The sequence below is a fragment of the Bombina bombina genome, chromosome 3 (assembly GCF_027579735.1).
Source record: "Bombina bombina isolate aBomBom1 chromosome 3, aBomBom1.pri, whole genome shotgun sequence".
Lineage (NCBI taxonomy): Eukaryota > Metazoa > Chordata > Amphibia > Anura > Bombinatoridae > Bombina > Bombina bombina.
Genome location: NC_069501.1, coordinates 702,679,305 through 702,699,406, shown reverse-complemented (window position 1 = coordinate 702,699,406; position 20,102 = coordinate 702,679,305). Strand labels below are relative to the sequence as shown.

General features: G+C 41.9%; 1 protein-coding gene across 1 annotated transcript in view; it reads right to left on the bottom strand.

Moving 5' to 3' along the window:
- ZZEF1 (zinc finger ZZ-type and EF-hand domain containing 1) overlaps positions 1-20,102 on the bottom strand; it is a gene marked incomplete in the record, with an annotated part of 722,361 nt that overhangs the window by 468,511 nt on the left and 233,748 nt on the right. Inside the window, 2 exon segments of the mRNA XM_053707503.1 lie at positions 10,021-10,180; positions 10,843-10,957. Of these exon segments, the coding sequence (XP_053563478.1) occupies positions 10,021-10,180; positions 10,843-10,957 (275 nt within the window).

The window sequence follows — 20,102 nt, the reverse complement described above, 5'->3', positions numbered from 1 at the left end:
TTCGGATCCCATAGGGAAAATGACAGCTTCCAGCATTACATCGTCTTGTTAGAATGTGTCATACCTCAAGCAGCAAAGGACTGCAAACTGTTCCCCAACTGAAGTTAATGCTCTCAACAGTCCTGTGTGGAACAGCCATGGATTTTAGTTACGGTTGCTAAAATCATTTTCCTCATACAAACAGAATTCTTCATCTCTTTTCTGTTTCTGAGTAAATAGTACGTACCAGCACTATTTGAAAATAACAAACTCTTGATTGAATAATGAAAAACTACAGTTAAACACTAAAAAACTCTAAGCCATCTCCGTGGAGATGTTGCCTGTACAACGGCAAAGAGAATGACTGGGGTAGGCGGAGCCTAGGAGGGATCATGTGACCAGCTTTGCTGGGGAAGAGAATATCCCACAAGTAAGGATGACGCCGTGGACCGGACACACCTATGTTGGAGAAATGACAGCCTTCCAGCATTACACAGTCTTGTTAGAAATGTGGCTAGTCACACCTTAAGCAGAAAAGTCTGCCAACTGCTCCCCCCAACTGAAGTTATCTCATCTCAACAGTCCTGTGTGGGAACAGCAATCGATTTTAGTTACTGCTGCTAAAATCATACTCCTCTGCCAAACAGAACTCTTCATCTTTTTCTGTTTCAGAGTAAATAGTACATACCAGCACTATTTTAAAATAACAAACTCTTGATAGTAGAATAAAAACTACAACTAAACACCACATACTCTTCACCATCTCCGTGGAGATGCTACTTGTTCAGAGCGGCAAAGAGAATGACTGGGGGGGGGGGGGGGAGGAGCCTGGGAGGGACTATATGGACAGCTTTTGCTGTGCTCTTTGCCATTTCCTGTTGAGGAGGAGAATATTCCCACAAGTTATGGATGACGCCGTGGACCAGACACACCAATTTTGGATAAAAGGGCACACCGGGCCTATCCCACTCCTTACTAATAATTTCTGTAAGCCTTTTAGGTATTGGAAAAACATCAGTACTCACCGGCACTGCATAGTATTTATCCAGCCTACACAATTTCTCTGGCACTGCAATTGTGTCACAGTCATTCAGAGCAGCTAATACCTCCCCAAGCAATACATGGAGGTTCTCAAGCTTAAATTTAAAATTAGAAATCTCTGAATCAGGTCTCCCCGATTCAGAGACGTCACCCACAGACTGAAGCTCTCCGTCCTCAGGTTCTGCATATTGTGACGCAGTATCAGACATGGCTCTTACAGCATCTACGCGCTCTGTATCTCGTCTAACCCCAGAGCTATCGCGCTTGCCTCTCAATTCAGGCAATCTGGATAATACCTCTGACAGGGTATTATTCATGATTGCAGCCATGTCCTGCAAAGTAATCGCTATGGGCGTCCCTAATGTACTTGGCGCCATATTAGCGTGCGTCCCTTGAGCGGGAGGCGAAGGGTCCGACACGTGGGGAGAGTTAGTCGGCATAACTTCCCCCTCGACAGACCCCTCTGGTGACAATTCTTTTATAGATAAAGACTGATCTTTACTGTTTAAGGTGAAATCAATACATTTAGTACACATTCTCCTATGGGGCTCCACCATGGCTTTTAAACATAATGAACAAGTATCCTCTGTTTCAGACATGTTTGTACAGACTAGCAATGAGACTAGCAAGCTTGGAAAACACTTTAAAGCAAGTTAACAAGCAATATAAATAACTTTACTGTGCCTTTAAGAGAAACAAATTTTGACAAAATTTGAAATAACAGTGAAAAAAGGCAGTTACACTAACAAAATTTTTACAGTGTATGTAACAAGTCAGCAGAGCATTGCACCCACTTGCAAATGGATGATTAACCCCTTAATAACAAAAACAGAATAATAAATGACAAAAACGTTTTTTAAACAGTCACAACAACTGCCACAGTCTACTGTGATTGTTACCCTCCTCAAACACGACTTTGAAGCCTTTTGAGCCCTTCAGAGATGTCCTGGATCATGCAGGAAGAAGCTGAATGTCTCTGTCAGTATTTTTAGCTGCACAGAAAAGCACTAAAATAGGCCCTTCCCACACATATTGCAACAGTGGAAAGCCTCAGGAACTGTTTCTAGGCAAAAATCAAACCAGCCATGTGGAAAAAAACTAGGCCCCAATAAGTTTTGTCACCAAACATATATAAAAATGATAAAACATGCCAGCAAACGTTTTATATTACACTTTTATAAGAGTATGTATCTCTATTAATAAGCCTGATACCAGTCGCTATCACTGCATTTAAGGCTTTACTTACATTAATCCGGTATCAGCAGCATTTTCTTGCAAATTCCATCCCTAGAAAAATATTAACTGCACATACCTTATTGCAGGAAAACCTGCACGCCATTCCCTCTCTGAAGTTACCTCACTCCTCAGAATAGGTGAGAACAGCAATGGATCTTAGTTACTTCTGCTAAGATCATAGAAATCACAGGCAGATTCTTCTTCTAATGCTGCCTGAGATGAAACAGTACACTCCGGTACCATTTAAAAATAACAAACTTTTGATTGAAGTTAAAAAACTAACTATAATACACCACTCTCCTCTTACTACGTCCATCTTTGTTGAGAGTTGCAAGAGAATGACTAGATATGGCAGTGAGGGGAGGAGCTATATAGCAGCTCTGCTGTGGGTGATCCTCTTGCAACTTCCTGTTGGGAAGGAGAATATCCCACAAGTAATGGATGATCCGTGGACTGGATACACTTAACAAGAGAAATATATCAAAAGAATAAAGCAAAATTGAAAATAGAAGTAACTTGGAAAGTTGTTTATTATTGCATGCTAGATCTGAATCATGAAAGTAAAATTTTGACATGTCTTTCTCTTTAACTGTAATTGTACGTAGCAGTTCTTGGGGACCTGAATATAAAATTGCTCTTACTGCATGGTCTTTCAGAGGTTAAAGGGACATTAAACTTACATTTTTTCTTTCATTATTCAGATAAAGAATAACATTTTAAACAACATTCCAATTTAGTTCTATTATCTAATTTCCTTCATTCTTTAGATATCCTTTGTTTAAGAAATAGCAATGCATATGGGTGAGCCAATCACATAAGGCATCAATGTGCAGCCACCAATCAAAAGCTTCTGAGCCTATCTAGATATGCTTTTAAGCAAAGAATATCAAGAGAATGAAGCAAATTAGACAATAGAAGTAAATTAGAAAGTTGTTTAAAATTGCATGCCCTTTCTAAACCATGAAAGAAAAAATTTGGGTTTAATGTCCCTTTAAGCCCTCAGGTTCCTCACCAAACAACATTGCCCCTTTAAAAAGCAGACCCAAGAGAGTCAACCTTTCAGAGCTATTACACTTCAGCATTACACAAGGAAATTAAACTAGAAGGATGGGGTGGTATATAGCTCCATGCTGCAAAAAAACAGAATTTATGCTTACCTGATAAATTACTTTCTCCAACGGTGTGTCCGGTCCACGGCGTCATCCTTACTTGTGGGATATTCTCTTCCCCAACAGGAAATGGCAAAGAGCCCAGCAAAGCTGGTCACATGATCCCTCCTAGGCTCCGCCTTCCCCAGTCATTCGACCGACGTAAAGGAGGAATATGCATAGGAGAAATCATATGATACCGTGGTGACTGTAGTTAGAGAAAATAATTCATCAGACCTGATTAAAAAACCAGGGCGGGCCGTGGACCGGACACACCGTTGGAGAAAGTAATTTATCAGGTAAGCATAAATTCTGTTTTCTCCAACATAGGTGTGTCCGGTCCACGGCGTCATCCTTACTTGTGGGAACCAATACCAAAGCTTTAGGACACGGATGATGGGAGGGAGCAAATCAGGTTACCTAGATGGAAGGCACCACGGCTTGCAAAACCTTTCTCCCAAAAATAGCCTCCGAAGAAGCAAAAGTATCAAATTTGTAAAATTTGGTAAAAGTGTGCAGTGAAGACCAAGTTGCTGCCTTACATATCTGATCAACAGAAGCCTCGTTCTTGAAGGCCCATGTGGAAGCCACAGCCCTAGTGGAGTGAGCTGTGATTCTTTCAGGAGGCTGCCGTCCGGCAGTCTCATAAGCCAATCGGATGATGCTTTTAAGCCAAAAAGAGAGAGAGGTAGAAGTTGCTTTTTGACCTCTCCTTTTACCAGAATAAACAACAAACAAGGAAGATGTTTGTCTGAAATCCTTTGTAGCCTCTAAATAGAATTTTAGAGCACGAACTACATCCAAATTGTGCAACAAACGTTCCTTCTTTGAAACTGGATTCGGACACAAAGAAGGCACAACTATCTCCTGGTTAATATTTTTGTTAGAAACAACTTTCGGAAGAAAACCAGGTTTAGTACGCAGAACCACCTTATCTGCATGGAACACCAGATAAGGAGGAGAACACTGCAGAGCAGATAACTCTGAAACTCTTCTTGCAGAAGAAATTGCAACCAAAAACAAAACTTTCCAAGATAATAACTTGATATCTACGGAATGTAAGGGTTCAAACGGAACCCCCTGAAGAACTGAAAGAACTAAATTGAGACTCCAAGGAGGAGTCAAAGGTTTGTAAACAGGCTTGATTCTAACCAGAGCCTGAACAAAAGCTTGAACATCTGGTACAGCCGCCAGCCTTTTGTGAAGTAAAACAGATAAAGCAGAAATCTGTCCCTTCAAAGAACTTGCAGATAATCCTTTCTCCAAACCCTCTTGTAGAAAGGATAGAATCTTAGGAATTTTTGTCTTGTTCCATGGGAATCCTTTAGATTCGCACCAACAGATATATTTTTTCCATATTTTATGGTAGATTTTTCTAGTTACAGGCTTTCTAGCCTGAATAAGAGTATCAATGACAGAATCTGAGAACCCACGCTTTGATAAAATCAAGCGTTCAATCTCCAAGCAGTCAGTTGGAGTGAGGCCAGATTCGGATGTTCGAACGGACCTTGAACAAGAAGGTCCTGTCTCAAAGGTAGCCTCCATGGTGGAGCCGATGACATATTCACCAGGTCTGCATACCAAGTCCTGCGTGGCCACGCAGGAGCTATCAAGATCACCGATACCCTCTCCTGTTTGATCCTGGCTACCAGCCTGGGAATGAGAGGAAACGGTGGAAACACATAAGCTAGGTTGAAGGTCCAAGGCGCTACTAGTGCATCCACTAGAGTCGCCTTGGGATCCCTGGATCTGGACCCGTAGCAAGGAACCTTGAAGTTCTGACGAGACGCCATCAGATCCATGTCTGGAATGCCCCATAACTGAGTTATTTGGGCAAAGATTTCCGGATGGAGTTCCCACTCCCCCGGATGAAATGCCTGACGACTCAGAAAATCTGCTTCCCAATTTTCCACTCCTGGGATGTGGATTGCAGACAAGTGGCAGGAGTGATTCTCCGCCCATTGAATTATTTTGGTCACTTCTTCCATCGCAAGGGAACTCCTTGTTCCCCCCTGATGGTTGATATATGCAACAGTCGTCATGTTGTCTGATTGAAACCTTATGAATTTTGCCTTTGCTAGCTGAGGCCAAGCCTTGAGAGCATTGAATATCGCTCTCAGTTCCAGAATGTTTATCGGGAGAATAGATTCTTCCCGAGACTAAAGACCCTGAGCTTTCAGGGGTTCCCAGACCGCGCCCCAGCCCCCCAGACTGGCGTCGGTCGTGACAATGACCCACTCTGGTCTGCGGAAGCTCATCAATTGTGACAGGTTGTCCAGGGTCAGCCACCAACGGAGTGAATCTCTGGTCCTCTGATCTACTTGTATCGTCGGAGACAAGTCTGTATAATCCCCATTCCACTGACTGAGCATGCACAGTTGTAATGGTCTTAGATGAATTCGCGCAAAAGGAACTATGTCCATTGCCGCAACCATCAAACCTATTACTTCCATGCACTGCGCTATGGAAGGAAGAAGAACAGAATGAAGTACTTGACAAGAGCTTAGAAGTTTTGATTTTCTGGCCTCTGTCAGAAAAATCTTCATTTCTAAGGAGTCTATTATTGTTCCCAAGAAGGGAACTCTTGTTGACGGGGATAGAGAACTTTTTTCTACGTTCACTTTCCACCCGTGAGATCTGAGAAAGGCTAGGACAATGTCCGTATGAGCCTTTTCTTGTGGCAGAGACGACGCTTGAATCAGTATGTCGTCCAAGTAAGGTACTACTGCAATGCCCCTTGGTCGTAGCACCGCTAGAAGGGACCCTAGTACCTTTGTGAAAATTCTTGGAGCAGTGGCTAATCCGAATGGAAGTGCCACGAACTGGTAATGCTTGTCCAGAAAGGAGAACCTTAGGAACCGATGATGTTCCTTGTGGATAGGAATATGTAGATACGCTTCCTTTAAATCCACCGTGGTCATGAATTGACCTTCCTGGATGGTAGGAAGAATTGTCCGAATGGTTTCCATTTTGAACGATGGAACCCTGAGAAATTTGTTTAGGATCTTGAGATCTAAAATTGGTCTGAATGTTCCCTCTTTTTTGGGAACTATGAACAGATTGGAGTAGAATCCCATCCCTTGTTCTCCTAATGGAACAGGATGAATTACTCCCATTTTTAACAGGTCTTCTACACAATGTAAGAATGCCTGTCTTTTTATGTGGTCTGAAGACAATTGAGACCTGTGGAACCTTCCCCTTGGGGGTAGCTCCTTGAATTCCAGAAGATAACCTTGGGAGACTATTTCTAGCGCCCAAGGATCCAGAACATCTCTTGCCCAAGCCTGAGCGAAGAGAGAAAGTCTGCCCCCCACCAGATCCGGTCCCGGATCGGGGGCCAACATCTCATGCTGTCTTGGTAGCAGTGGCAGGTTTCTTGGCCTGCTTACCTTTGTTCCAGCCTTGCATTGGCCTCCAGGCTGGCTTGGTTTGAGAAGTATTACCCTCTTGCTTAGAGGATGTAGAATTTGAGGCTGGTCCGTTTCTGCGAAAGGGACGAAAATTTGGTTTATTTTTAGCCTTAAAAGACCTATCCTGAGGAAGGGCGTGGCCCTTTCCCCCAGTGATATCTGAAATAATCTCTTTCAAGTCAGGGCCAAACAGCGTTTTCCCCTTGAAAGGTATGTCAAGCAATTTGTTCTTGGAGGACGCATCCGCTGACCAAGATTTTAGCCAAAGCGCTCTGCGCGCCACAATAGCAAAACCTGAATTTTTCGCCGATAATCTAGCTAATTGCAAAGTGGCGTCTAAAGTAAAAGAGTTAGCCAATTTAAGAGCTTGAACTCTGTCCATAACCTCCTCATAAGAAGATTCTTTATTGAGCGACTTTTCTAGTTCATCGAACCAGAAACACGCCGCTGTAGTGACAGGAACAATGCATGAAATTGGTTGTAGAAGGTAACCTTGCTGAACCAACATCTTTTTAAGCAAACCCTCTAATTTTTTATCCATAGGATCTTTGAAAGCACAACTATCTTCTATAGGGATAGTAGTGCGTTTGTTTAGAGTAGAAACCGCCCCCTCGACCTTGGGGACTGTCTGCCATAAGTCCTTTCTGGGGTCGACCATAGGAAATAATTTCTTAAATATAGGGGGAGGGACAAAAGGTATGCCGGGCCTTTCCCATTCTTTATTTACAATGTCCGCCACCCGCTTGGGTATAGGAAAAGCTTCGGGGGGCACCGGGACCTCTAGGAACTTGTCCATCTTACATAATTTCTCTGGAATGACCAAATTGTCACAATCATCCAGAGTAGATAACACCTCCTTAAGCAGAGCGCGGAGATGTTCCAATTTAAATTTAAATGTAATAACGTCAGGTTCAGCTTGTTGAGAAATTTTTCCTGAATCTGAAATTTCTCCCTCAGACAAAACCTCCCTGGCCCCTTCAGATTGGTGTAAGGGCATATCAGAACCATTATCATCAGCGTCCTCATGCTCTTCAGTATCTAAAACAGAGCAGTCGCGCTTTCGCTGATAAGTGGGCATTTTGGCTAAAATGTTTTTAATAGAATTATCCATTACAGCCGTTAATTGTTGCATAGTAAGAAGTATTGGCGCACTAGATGTACTAGGGGCCTCTTGTGTGGGCAAGACTGGCGTAGACACAGGAGGGGATGATGCAGTACCATGCTTACTCCCCTCACTTGAGGAATCATCTTGGGCAACATCATTATCAGTGGCATCATTTTCCCTAAATTGTTTGTCACATACATCACATCTATTTAAATGAGAAGGAACCTTGGCTTCCTCACATACAGAACATAGTCTATCTGATAGTTCAGACATGTTAAACAGGCATAAACTTGATAACAAAGCACAAAAAACGTTTTAAAATAAAACCGTTACTGTCACTTTAAATTTTTAACTGAACACACTTTATTACTGAAAATGTGAAAAAGTATGAAGGAATTGTTCTAAATTCACCAAAATTTCACCACAGTGTCTTAAAGCCTTAAAAGTATTGCACACCAAATTTGAAAGCTTTAACTCTTAAAATAACGGAACCGGAGCCGTTTTTACATTTAACCCCTATACAGTCCCTGGTATCTGCTTTGCTGAGACCCAACCAAGCCCAGAGGGGAATACGATACCAAATGACGCCTTCAGTAAGCTTTTTCTGTGTATCTGAGCTCCTCACACATGCATCTGCATGCCTTGCTTCCCAAAAACAACTGCGCATTAGTGGCGCGAAAATGAGGCTCTGCCTATGATTAGAAAAGGCCCCCAGTGAAAAAGGTGTCCAATACAGTGCCTGCCGTTTTTTTAACATAATTCCCAAGATTAAAATAACTCCTCAAAGCTATAATCTATTAAAAATGCTTATAAAGTAATCGTTTTAGCCCAGAAAAATGTCTACCAGTCTTTAAAGCCCTTGTGAAGCCCTTTATTCTTATTAAGAAAATGGCTTACCGGATCCCATAGGGAAAATGACAGCTTCCAGCATTACCAAGTCTTGTTAGAAATGTGTCATACTTCAAGCAGCAAAGTCTGCACACTGTTTCCCCCAACTGAAGTTACTTCATCTCAACAGTCCTGTGTGGAAACAGCCATCGATTTTAGTAACGGTTGCTAAAATCATCTTCCTCTTACAAACAGAAATCTTCATCCATTTTCTGTTTCAGAGTAAATAGTACATACCAGCACTATTTTAAAATAACAAACTCTTGATTGAAGAATAAAACTACATATAAACACCAAAAAACTCTTAACCATCTCCGTGGAGATGTTGCCTGTGCAACGGCAAAGAGAATGACTGGGGAAGGCGGAGCCTAGGAGGGATCATGTGACCAGCTTTGCTGGGCTCTTTGCCATTTCCTGTTGGGGAAGAGAATATCCCACAAGTAAGGATGACGCCGTGGACCGGACACACCTATGTTGGAGAAATGTTTTCAGGTTTTGCTCAATCTTTTTCTCCATCATGTCTTTAAAAGCACAAGTCATTTTCTTAAGTCAGTCTGCATACACCTTTGGGGTGTTACAAAAAGTGGAATAATCGATTTAGGTTATGAAAAGGCCTTAAACATTTTCATAGATAAATAAATAAAACTCCAGAAGAGGTAGATGGCTGAGCTATTTCAATATTCAGGGCTATTTTACTAGATATAACATCAGGCAGGGTAGCAGGATTATTGACTGAAGAGCTATATTATATATCAGATTCAATTCAAGGCAGAGTAGTGCACATCCCCATATCAACAGGCTTCCTAGAAGTAGTGGGGCTAAAAAAGCTGCTACCACAATTCAGGGCAAAGACATACATAAAAATGTCCAAAAAGGAAATTAAACAGAAGGCAATCTAGCAATTAAAAAAAAATAAAAAAAATACCCAGGCAATGATAAAGCAGGTTTCTTGGCATCATGCAGAGCAGGTGCAGAATCCATCTACAACTGGCATCAAATTAGTTTGTTTTTAAAAAATTTAAATGTAAGCATGTATATTCTTAGGAAAACAAAGAAAAAACTATACAGCAAACGGTATATACAAAAAAAGAAATGTAACCACACACTAAACCATTTGGTACAGCAGTTGTGAAAATCATGCTAGTGCTGCACAGCATTTTGTACAAGCATACATCCTATCAAAAAATAGACATGGAATAATTACACTACTTACACTTTACAAGCAGTTCCCTGGACTTAACCTGGGCTATAGTATCATCACTTTTGAGTTGACTGTAGCACCAGGACAACAGGCTTCCTTGAACAGCCCAGAATAAGGAATTCAAGATTGAGCTACATACTCCCTCCGAGGAATCAATCACCAGCTTGTTACACTGCAACACAAAGTCAATGTATCCATTAGACATCTCATGAATAGAAACAAGGACCAAATGAAGGGTAGACCTAAGCTTTTCTTCATTACATGATTACTCTGGTTAAGACCAGAGGACTGGATACTATTCGGATAGCTCTTTATAAAAATATTTCAAACTTAAAGGGATATTCCAGTCAAAATTTAAATGGACATAGATGAATTAAAATGTGAATAGAAGCATATTTGCAAAATACATGTGTTGGCAAAAATGCTTCTAGTACAAGTTAACACGGTTCTAGTGTTAACATTTTTCTCTGCATGCGAAGCATATTCACAGTGCACCAGCATTTTAAGTACTGCAGCTGCTCAGAGTGCCATCAAGGCTTGTATCATGTCAGTATTTAACACACTGAGTCATTACCAGGATGGTACAAGTCCCTTAGTGCTGAGTTTAAAATGCTGGTGAACGGTGCACACTTTTGAAAAAGCTATAGCTTTAATTAGAAGCATTTTTGCTAATACATGTATATTGCAAAAACATTTCAATTCAAAGGTGAAATACATCCATTTGGTTTCCAATTTTGCCTGGAACATCCCTTTAATATGTCATACAACTACATTAGACTAAATACATGTAAAATGGACTACACAAAAGTCTAACCCTGTAGACAATTATATTACCTCTTGAACTGCTGTAAAAAGCAGTGACTCCATAGTACAAAGGACTTGGTTGATATCAAAATCTGCAGGAAACCCCATTTCAGGCAGCAATACAAGTCCACTTGGGTCCTGTTCACTATAAAGAGTGGAATTAAAAAAACAATTGCATTACAAATATTTTTTTTAATCTAAGTTCCAAATATGTGTATTAGTCAGTAATGTTTAAGCTAATTAGTTCACAGTAGGGCTGGGAGATATGGGGGGGGGGTGTTAATCGCGATTTTCTTATAAATTACTATAATACCTTCATTTTTCATTAAAAAAATGTATTTAACACTACAGAATATTTACACACACACATATATATATATATATATATATATATATATACATACATATATATATATATATATACACATACATATATACATATATATATATATATATATATATATACACACACACATACAGTGTATATACAGGTATACCTCACTTTACAGCACTTCACTTTACAGCGATTCGCTAATACAGCGCTTTGTGGAGCTGAAGTTCAACCTCCAAGGATTTTGAAACAGTGCTATAATCATCGTGAGATTGCTAAAAAAGTGAATGGCACCATTTGTTTATGCTTAGTTCACTCTGTTTATAGCATTGAAGTGCAATCTGTGTCTCAGTGCTATAGTCTGCCAAATTTTACTACAGTAATTGTCACAATTTTACAGGTACAGTATTTATTGAATACTAATTGAATACTTGCTGTGCTAGTGTTAAACTAAACATAGCACTATTGCACCCCTAAATATGTTAGTTCAAACATGTTTTCAAGATTTTAAACACTGAAAAGAAAGCTAAAACTGCCTTGTTTCACTTTAAGGCGGTTTTCACTTTACAGCGGGGCTCCGGTCCTTAACCCGCTGTATGAGCGGGGTATACCAGTATAACCACTAAAATATTTACAACCAGGGAGGGGAATTTAAAAAAACAATTGCACAGTTAAATGTTGGTCAAGGTGGCTGGCTCCTTCACTGAGTGATTAGACATTACTGTACTGCAGAGGCGCTAAGGCTGGATTGCTAAAGTCAGTGTGCGTCAGCACCCCTTGTAACCCCCATAAGCCACCCTCTGTAACCTACATAAGCCCCATCAGCTCTCACTGTAACCCCCAAAAGCACTCCCTGTGTAACCTACATAAGTCCCATCAGCTCCCACTGTAACCCCCCAATAAGCACTCCCTTTAACATCATAAGCAACGCCTGTAACCACCATCAGCCCCCAACCCACATAAGTCCCACTCCCTGTAACTCGCATCAGCCACAGCGCTCCCCGGTTATTCGGGAGCAATTTGGAACAGCTGATTTTAGGAGGTTGGGCCTCTTGCGCATGCGGAGTGACGTCCCTGGAAGTGACGGGGTTTCAAATTTCGAAGAGTTTGACAATTTGACACGACACCAGCCCTCCTCTTCATTATAGGTGATGTCAAAGGGGGCGGGCTAAAAATCGCATACTCTCGCTGTTTTAAAACCGCAGCGATTATTTTCTTTGTTGGCAGTGAGAGTCCACAAAATCATTCATTACGGTTGGGAATACAACATCTGGCCACCAGGAGGAGGCAAAGACATTCCAGCCAAAGCATTAAGCATTACTCCCCCAATAATTCAAGCCAAGGAAAAGAAACACTAGGGGTATAGAGTTGCCAGAAGAAAAGGAACACAAAAATAACTGCCGCCGTATAACAAAAAACAGTGAGGCAGGTTCATGTACTCTCACTGCCAAGAAAGAAAAGAATTTATCAGGTTTTGTTTCTAATAGCAGTGACTTCATTACTGTTGGGAAACCAATACCCAAGCTAAAGAGGACACAGAATGAACAGGGAGGGATAAATCAAGGTAGGCAGACCTACACTGATGGCACCACCGCTTGAAGTACCTTTCTCCAAAAGGAAGCCTTCGCTGAGGCAAAAACATAACATTTTTAAAACTTTGAAAAGGTATGTAGTGAGGACCAAGAAGCCACCTTACAGATCTGTTCCATAGAAGCTTCATTCTTAAAGGCCACACCTGAGCAATGAGAATCACTGAGGCACGCTCTTGTTTGATGCGTGCGATCACTCGAGGAAGGAGAGCAATTGGGGGAAAATATAAATAAGATTGAATTCCATGGAACCGCTAATGTGTCCACCAAGAACTCCTTGTTCCCCCATGATGATAGATATAGGCTAATGATGTAATGTTGTCCGACTGGAATCTGATAAAGCGGACAGAACAAAGCCGAGGCCATGCCATCAGAGCATTGAAGATGGTCCTCAGTTCTAGAATGTTGATGGGAAGGGTCGACCCCTCCAGCAACAAGGTTTTCTGAGCCTTCAAGGGACCCCACACCGCTACCCAACTTAGTAAACTGGCGTTTGTAGTCAAAATTTCCCAAGATGGTCTCAAAAAGCCTTGAAACAGATTGTCCTGAGACACTCATGACTCTCGTGGCCTGGTCCAAATTGATCAGTTGGGACAGATCGGAGTGATAGCCGTTCTACTGCCTTAGCATACATACTGTAGTTGTAGTGGTCTCAGATGGAAGCACGCAAAAGCAATATTGTCCATGGCTGCTACCATGAGACCTACCACTTCCATATATTGAGCGTCTGAGGGCCGACCAGTGGATTGTAAACGAGCGGCAGGAAGATAAAAGCCTGGCTCGACGTTGATCCGTCAAAAAGATTTATCTTCCAACCATGGGACTGAAGTAGACACAAAAGTGTGTCCGTGTGAGAGCTTGCTACAGAAAAAGCTGGAATTTGAACCAAAATATCGTCTAGGTAAGGTGCAGCAGTGATTCCATGTGTTCTGGTTACCGCTAGAACAGCATCCAACACCTTAGTAAAGATTCTTGGGGCAGTAGCTGGACCAAAGAGAAGTGCTATGAACTGGAAATGATTGACTAGAAAAGCCAATTAAAGGAACTGGTAATGATCCTTGTAGTTCGGAACATGCAGGTAAGCATCCTTTAGATCTATAGTGGTCATGAATTGACCCTCCTTAACTAACGAAAGGATGGATCTAGGAGGGCACCTTCAGAAATTTGTTGAGACACTTTAAATCTAGAATAGGGCTAAATGTTCCCTCTTTTTTTGAGAACTACAAAAATATTTGAAAAAAACCCTTGACCCTGTTCTGAAAGAGGCACTGGGAGAATCACTCCCATGGAAGCTTGGTCCTTTAAGCAATTCAAAAAGGCTGTCCTCTTCTCTGGTTTTGACAAGATCCTTGACAGAATAAATCTGCACCTTGGAGGGCGAGACTTAAAGCCTATCCTGTACCCTTGGGAGACCACGTCCAGGACGCAGGAGTCTTGGACGTACTGAAGCCAAGAGTCCAGAAAAAAGATAGTCTGACCCTACACGATCCGATACCGGATTGGGGGCTGCCACTTCATGTGGATTTGTTGTCAGAGGAAGGCTTCTTGGACTGTTTGTTCTTGTTCCAAGATTGATTTAGTTTCCAGGTACTCTTGGGATGGTCCGTCTTGAAAGCGGCTGGAGATCTCTTTCCCTTACTTGCCTGAAAAGGATGGAAATTACTGGATTGTTGACCCTTAGATCTGGATTTCTTGTCCTGGGGAAGGAAAGCACCCTTCCCCCCTGTCACAGTAGAAATGATAGAATCCAGGACTGGGCCAAATAAAGTCTTTCCCTTAAATGCCAAGGAAAAGAGTCTAGATTTAGACACGTCAGCCGACCACGATTTCAACCAGAGAGCTCTCCAAGACAAGACTGCGAAGTCAGAAGACTTAGCATTAAGGCGGATGAGCTGCATGATGCATCACAAATTATTATTTTTGTATTATTATCAGGTATTTGTAGAGCACCAACAGATTCCACAAATAAAGGAATTGGCCGTCTTGAGGGCCCTAATACGATCATGAATGTTTTCTGAGTCTCAATTATAATCATATCAGATAAAGAGTCGCACCAGAAGATAGCAACTCCAGAAACTGCCACTATCCCCACAGCAAGTTGAAAAAGACCCTTTTGATTAAACATCCTCCTCAAGTACCCATACAACTTTCTGTCCATGTTGTGTCTGAAGAAGGTGCTATCCACCAAGGGAATACTGGTTCGTTTAGCCAGAGTGGAGATAGCTCTGTTCACCATGGGAATGGTACTCCACAACTCCAGATGAGAGTCCGGGACCGGGAACATCATCTTCAAATTTGGAGATGGGGAAAAGGGAATCCTCTGCTTCTCCCATTCTTTGGAGATAATGTCCGTCATAGGAGCAGGGACTGAAAAAAACCCCGGACTCTTAGCTCTGGTCTGATAGACCATGTCCAAATTGGGAATCATTGGTTACTCAGAAGACTTCAGTCTGAACCTTAAGTTAACCTCTTCTGGTTCTGCAATCTTTTCAATTGTGGAAACAGAGGAAGAAATCTCACTCTCGGAAGCTATCAAGGAATTATCGTCGTCAGAATGTTGAGAAAGACTAACTAAAGAAGACTCCAGAGTATTACTGTTTCCTGTGTCAGAAGAAACATGTTTGACCTTTCTTTTCCTTGACCAGGAAAGGCACTCAGCGTGGCAGAAACAGTCAACTGAATCAATCTCTCTCTCTCTATATATATATATATATATATATATATATATATATCTATATATACATATATATATATATATATATATATATATATATATATATATATACATATATATATATATATATATATATACATACACACACACACACACACACTCTCGTGTGTATGACTTTTTATGTGCACTATTGTACCCCCATGATTGTTTTTACCACAAGTGGACATCAATAAAATATTTTTCGTTCTAACGTCCCCTTGGACATCGTTTACTTTCAAGTCTATATATATTATCCAGGACGTCCAAGAGCGAAGGGAAGCTTGCATACTCTGCTCTCTATACACCTTTGCAGCTGTAGATCCAGCCCTGTATTGGAGCCATCTGATTGAAACGGAGATTGGTGGTGATTGGCTGGAGTAGGTCATGTGATCGGACACACCTTCCAGCGCTACAACAGAACGTTGTTACTAGAGGCAGTGCGAACAGCAGGTCAGGAGATCAATGTGAAACAGCGTCTAACGAGACACGACAGGAGCGGTGAGTGGGCGCAGCAAATTGCTGTGTTGGGCACGGGCTGCTCTTAAAGGTCCCACGGTTGTATTATGCCCGGTGTTACTGATAACGGTGACAGGTGGCCATTTGCTGTGTTTTTCTTCTCCAGGATCAAGGGATCCTTTGCTGTTTACACTATAACACTTTACAAGGACTGCAAAGGGGAGAGATTGCTGCTGTTATTTTCTGCAGAGACTATGCTTATTTATTATTGTGCAGTTTAATGAAACCTTTGTTTTTGCTGTTAGATATATATATATATATATATATATATATATATATATATATATATATATATATATATATATATATATATATATATATATCCTCCATTGTGATGGGATCCAGCACTCACTCACCGTAAGCTTTACATCTGCCGGGGTGCACTTCAAAAAATAAAATTCATGCTTACCTGATAAATGTATTTCTTTTTTGACATGATGAGTCCACGGATCATCTTAATTACTAATGGGATATTCACCTCCTGGTCAGCAGGAGGAGGCAAAGAGCACCACAGCAGAGCTGTTAAATAGCTCCTCCCTTCCCTCCCACTCCAGTCATTCGAACGAAATTAGGAAGAGAAAGGAAAAGCCAAGGTGCAGAGATGTCTGAGTTTACAATAACCCAGAACCTGTCTAAAAGAACAGGGCGGGCCGTGGACTCATCGTGTCAAAAAATAAATAAATTTATCAGGTAAGCATAAATTTTCTTTTCTTTTTTAAGACACGATGAGTCAACGGATCATCTTAATTACTAATGGGATTCAATACCCAAGCTAGAGTACACAGACGATACGGGAGGGACAAGACAGGTAACCTAAACGGAAGGCACCACTGTTTGAAAAACCTTTGAAGAAATTTGAAAAAGTGTGAAGAGAGGACCAAGCCTTGCAAATCTGTTCCACAGAAGTTTCATTCTTGAATGCCCATGAGGATGCAACAGCCCTCGTGGAATGAGTAGTAACTCTCTCTAGAGGCTGCTGTCCAGCAGTCTCATATGCAAAACATATGATACTCTTCAGTCAAAAAGAAAGAGAAGTAGCCGTAGAATTCTGTCCCTTACGTTTTCCTGAGAAAACCACAAAGAAAAGACTGACGAAAATCCTTAGTCGCCTGCAGGAGAAAACTTTAAAGCACGGACCACGTCCAAATTGTACAGAGTCGTTCCTTCTGAGAAGGATTAGGACACAAGGAAGGACCAACAATCTCCTGATTAATGTTCCGATCAGAAACAACCGTTGGAAGAAATCCTAATGTAGTACATAAAACTACCTTATCTAAATGGAAAATAAGGTAAGGAGACTCATACTGCAATGCCGAGAGCTCTGACACTCTACAAGAAGAGGAAATAGCAACAAGAAATAAAATTTTCCAAGATAACAACTTAATATCGAAGGAATGCATAGGCTCAAACGGAGTCCCTTGAAGAAGTTTAAGAACTAAATTCAGACTCCATGGAGGAGTAACCGGTTTGAACAAAGGCCTGATCCTGACCAAGGCCTGACAAAATGATTGTACATCCGAAACATCCGCCAGACGTTTGTGTAACAAAATAGATAATGCCGAGATTTGACCCTTTAGGGAACTAGTCGATAAGCCTTTCTCCAAACCCTCTTGGAGAAAAGACAAAATTCTAGGAATCCTAACTCTACTCCATGAGTAGCTCTTGGATTCACACCAAAGAGATATTTACGCCATATCTTATGGGAAATCTTTCTAGTTACAGGTTTGCTAGCCTGAATCATGGTCTCTATGACCGAGTCAGAAAAACCCAGCTTAGACAAAATTAAGCGTTCAATCTCCAAGCAGTCAGCCTCAGAGAAACTAAATTTGGGTGAAAGAAGGACCCTTGAATTAGAAGGTCCTTCTTCAACGGAAGTCTCCACAGATGACATATCCACCAGATCCGCATACCAAATCCCGCGAAGCCAAGCAGGAGCAATGAGGATCACTGATGCCCTCTCCTGCTGGATCCGAGCAACGATCCTAGAAAGAAGCGCAAACGGAGGAATTTGGTGTGCTAGACTGAAGGTCCAAGGAACCGCCACAGCATCTATCAGTTCCGCCTAGGAGTCCCTGGACCTCGACCTGGGACTCCCTGATGATTGATGTAAGCCACTGAAGTTATGTTGTCCAACTGGAACCTGATAAACGGGACCGAGGCTAACTGGGGCAAGGCCAGAAGAGCATTGAAGATCGCTCTCAGCTCCAGGATGTTTATAGAAAGAACAGACTCTGACTGAGTCCACACTCCCTGAGCCTATTAGGGTACCCTAGAAGGCTGGCGTCTGTTGTCACAATCACCCAAGATGGTCTGCGAAAGCAAGTTCCCTGGAAAAGATGATCCAGAGACAACCACCATTGAAGAGAATCCCTTGTCTCCTGCTCTAAATGTATTTGAGGAGACAAATCCGCATAATCTCCGTTCTATTGCGTGAGCATGTTTAACTGCAGAGGTCAGAGATGGAACCGAGCAAACAGGATGATGTCCATTGCCGCTACCATCAGCCCTATTAACTCCATGTACTGAGCTACTGATGGCCGAGGAGTGGACTGAAAAGCTAGACAAGTATCGAAAATCTTTGATTTCCTGACTTCTGTAATAAATATCTTCATCGACAGGGAATCTATTATGGTTCCCAAGAAAGGACTAAGGAACTCATCCAAATTTACCTTCCCACCGTGAGATTGCAGGAAGGAAAATGACATTTCCGTGTGGAATCTTGTTGATTGTAAGGATGGTGCCTGGACTAGTAGGTCGTTCATAAAGGGCGCCACTGCAATGCCCCGTAACTGAAGCACTGCCAACAGCGGTCCCAGAACCTTTGAGAAAATTCTAGGAGCTGTGGCAAGACCGAAGGGAAGAGCCACGCATTGGAAGTGTTTGTCTAGAAAAGCAAACCTTAGAAACTTGATATGATCCCTATGAATGGAAACATGCAGGTGCGCGTCCCTTAAATCCACTGTTGACATAAATTGACCCTCTTGGATCAAAGGGAGAATGGAACGAATAGCTTCCATCTTGAAGGACGGTACTCTGAGAAATTTGTTTAGATTCTTGAGATCTAAAATTAGCCTGAAGGTTCCCTCTTTTTTGGGAACTATGAGCAGATTGGAATAAAATCCTGGGCCCTGTTCCTGAACTGGAACAGGAACAATCACTCCCATGTTGGAAAGGTCTCTTACACCTTGTAAGAACGCCTCTCTTTTTTGTCTGGTCTACAGACAATCTTGAAAGCAGAAACCTGCCCCTGGGCGGCAAACTCTTGAATTCTAACTTGTATCCCTGGGACACTATTTCTATTGCCCAGGGATCCTGAACATCTCGAACCCAAGTCTGACCGAAGCAGGAAAGTCTGCACCCTACAAGATCCGGTCCCGGATCGGAGGCATAGCCTTCATGCTGTCCTTGATTCAACAGCAGGCTTCTTGGATTGTTTTATCTTATACCAAGATTGATTGGGTCTTCATGTAGGCCTAGTCTGTTCCTGTATGGGGGCAGAAGAGGAGAATTTCCCCTGAAATCTCGAAAGGAACGAAAATTGCTTGTTTCTCTTATCCTGCGGGAGAGGATGACCCTTACCTCCTGTGATATTGGAGATAATTTCCGACAGGCCAGGTCCAAACAAGGTCTTCCCCTTGTAAGGAATAACTAAAAACTTAGAATTAGAGGACACTTCCACAGACCAAGGCTTTAACCATAATGCTCTGTGAGCTAGAATAGAAAAACCCGAAATCTCTGCTCCCATATTGATAACTTGAAGGGAAGCATCTGTAAAAAAGGAATTAGCCATTATAAGAGATTTTATCCTACCCTGAGTTTCATCCAAAGAAGTTTCTGTTCTGAAAGCATCAGACAACGCTTCAAACCAATATGCCGCCGCACTAGGGACGGTAGCAATGCACACCGCTGTCTGCCATTGCAAGACCTGGTATAACCCTATATGGTACAAGAAAAAACAGAATTTATGTTCACCTGATAAATTACTTTCTCCAACGGTGTGTCCGGTCCACGGCGTCATCCATAACTTGTGGGAATATTCTCTTCCCCAACAGGAAATGGCAAAGAGCACAGCAAAAGCTGTCCATATAGCCCCTCCCAGGCTCCGCCCCCCCAGTCATTCGACCGACGGTTAGGAGAAAAA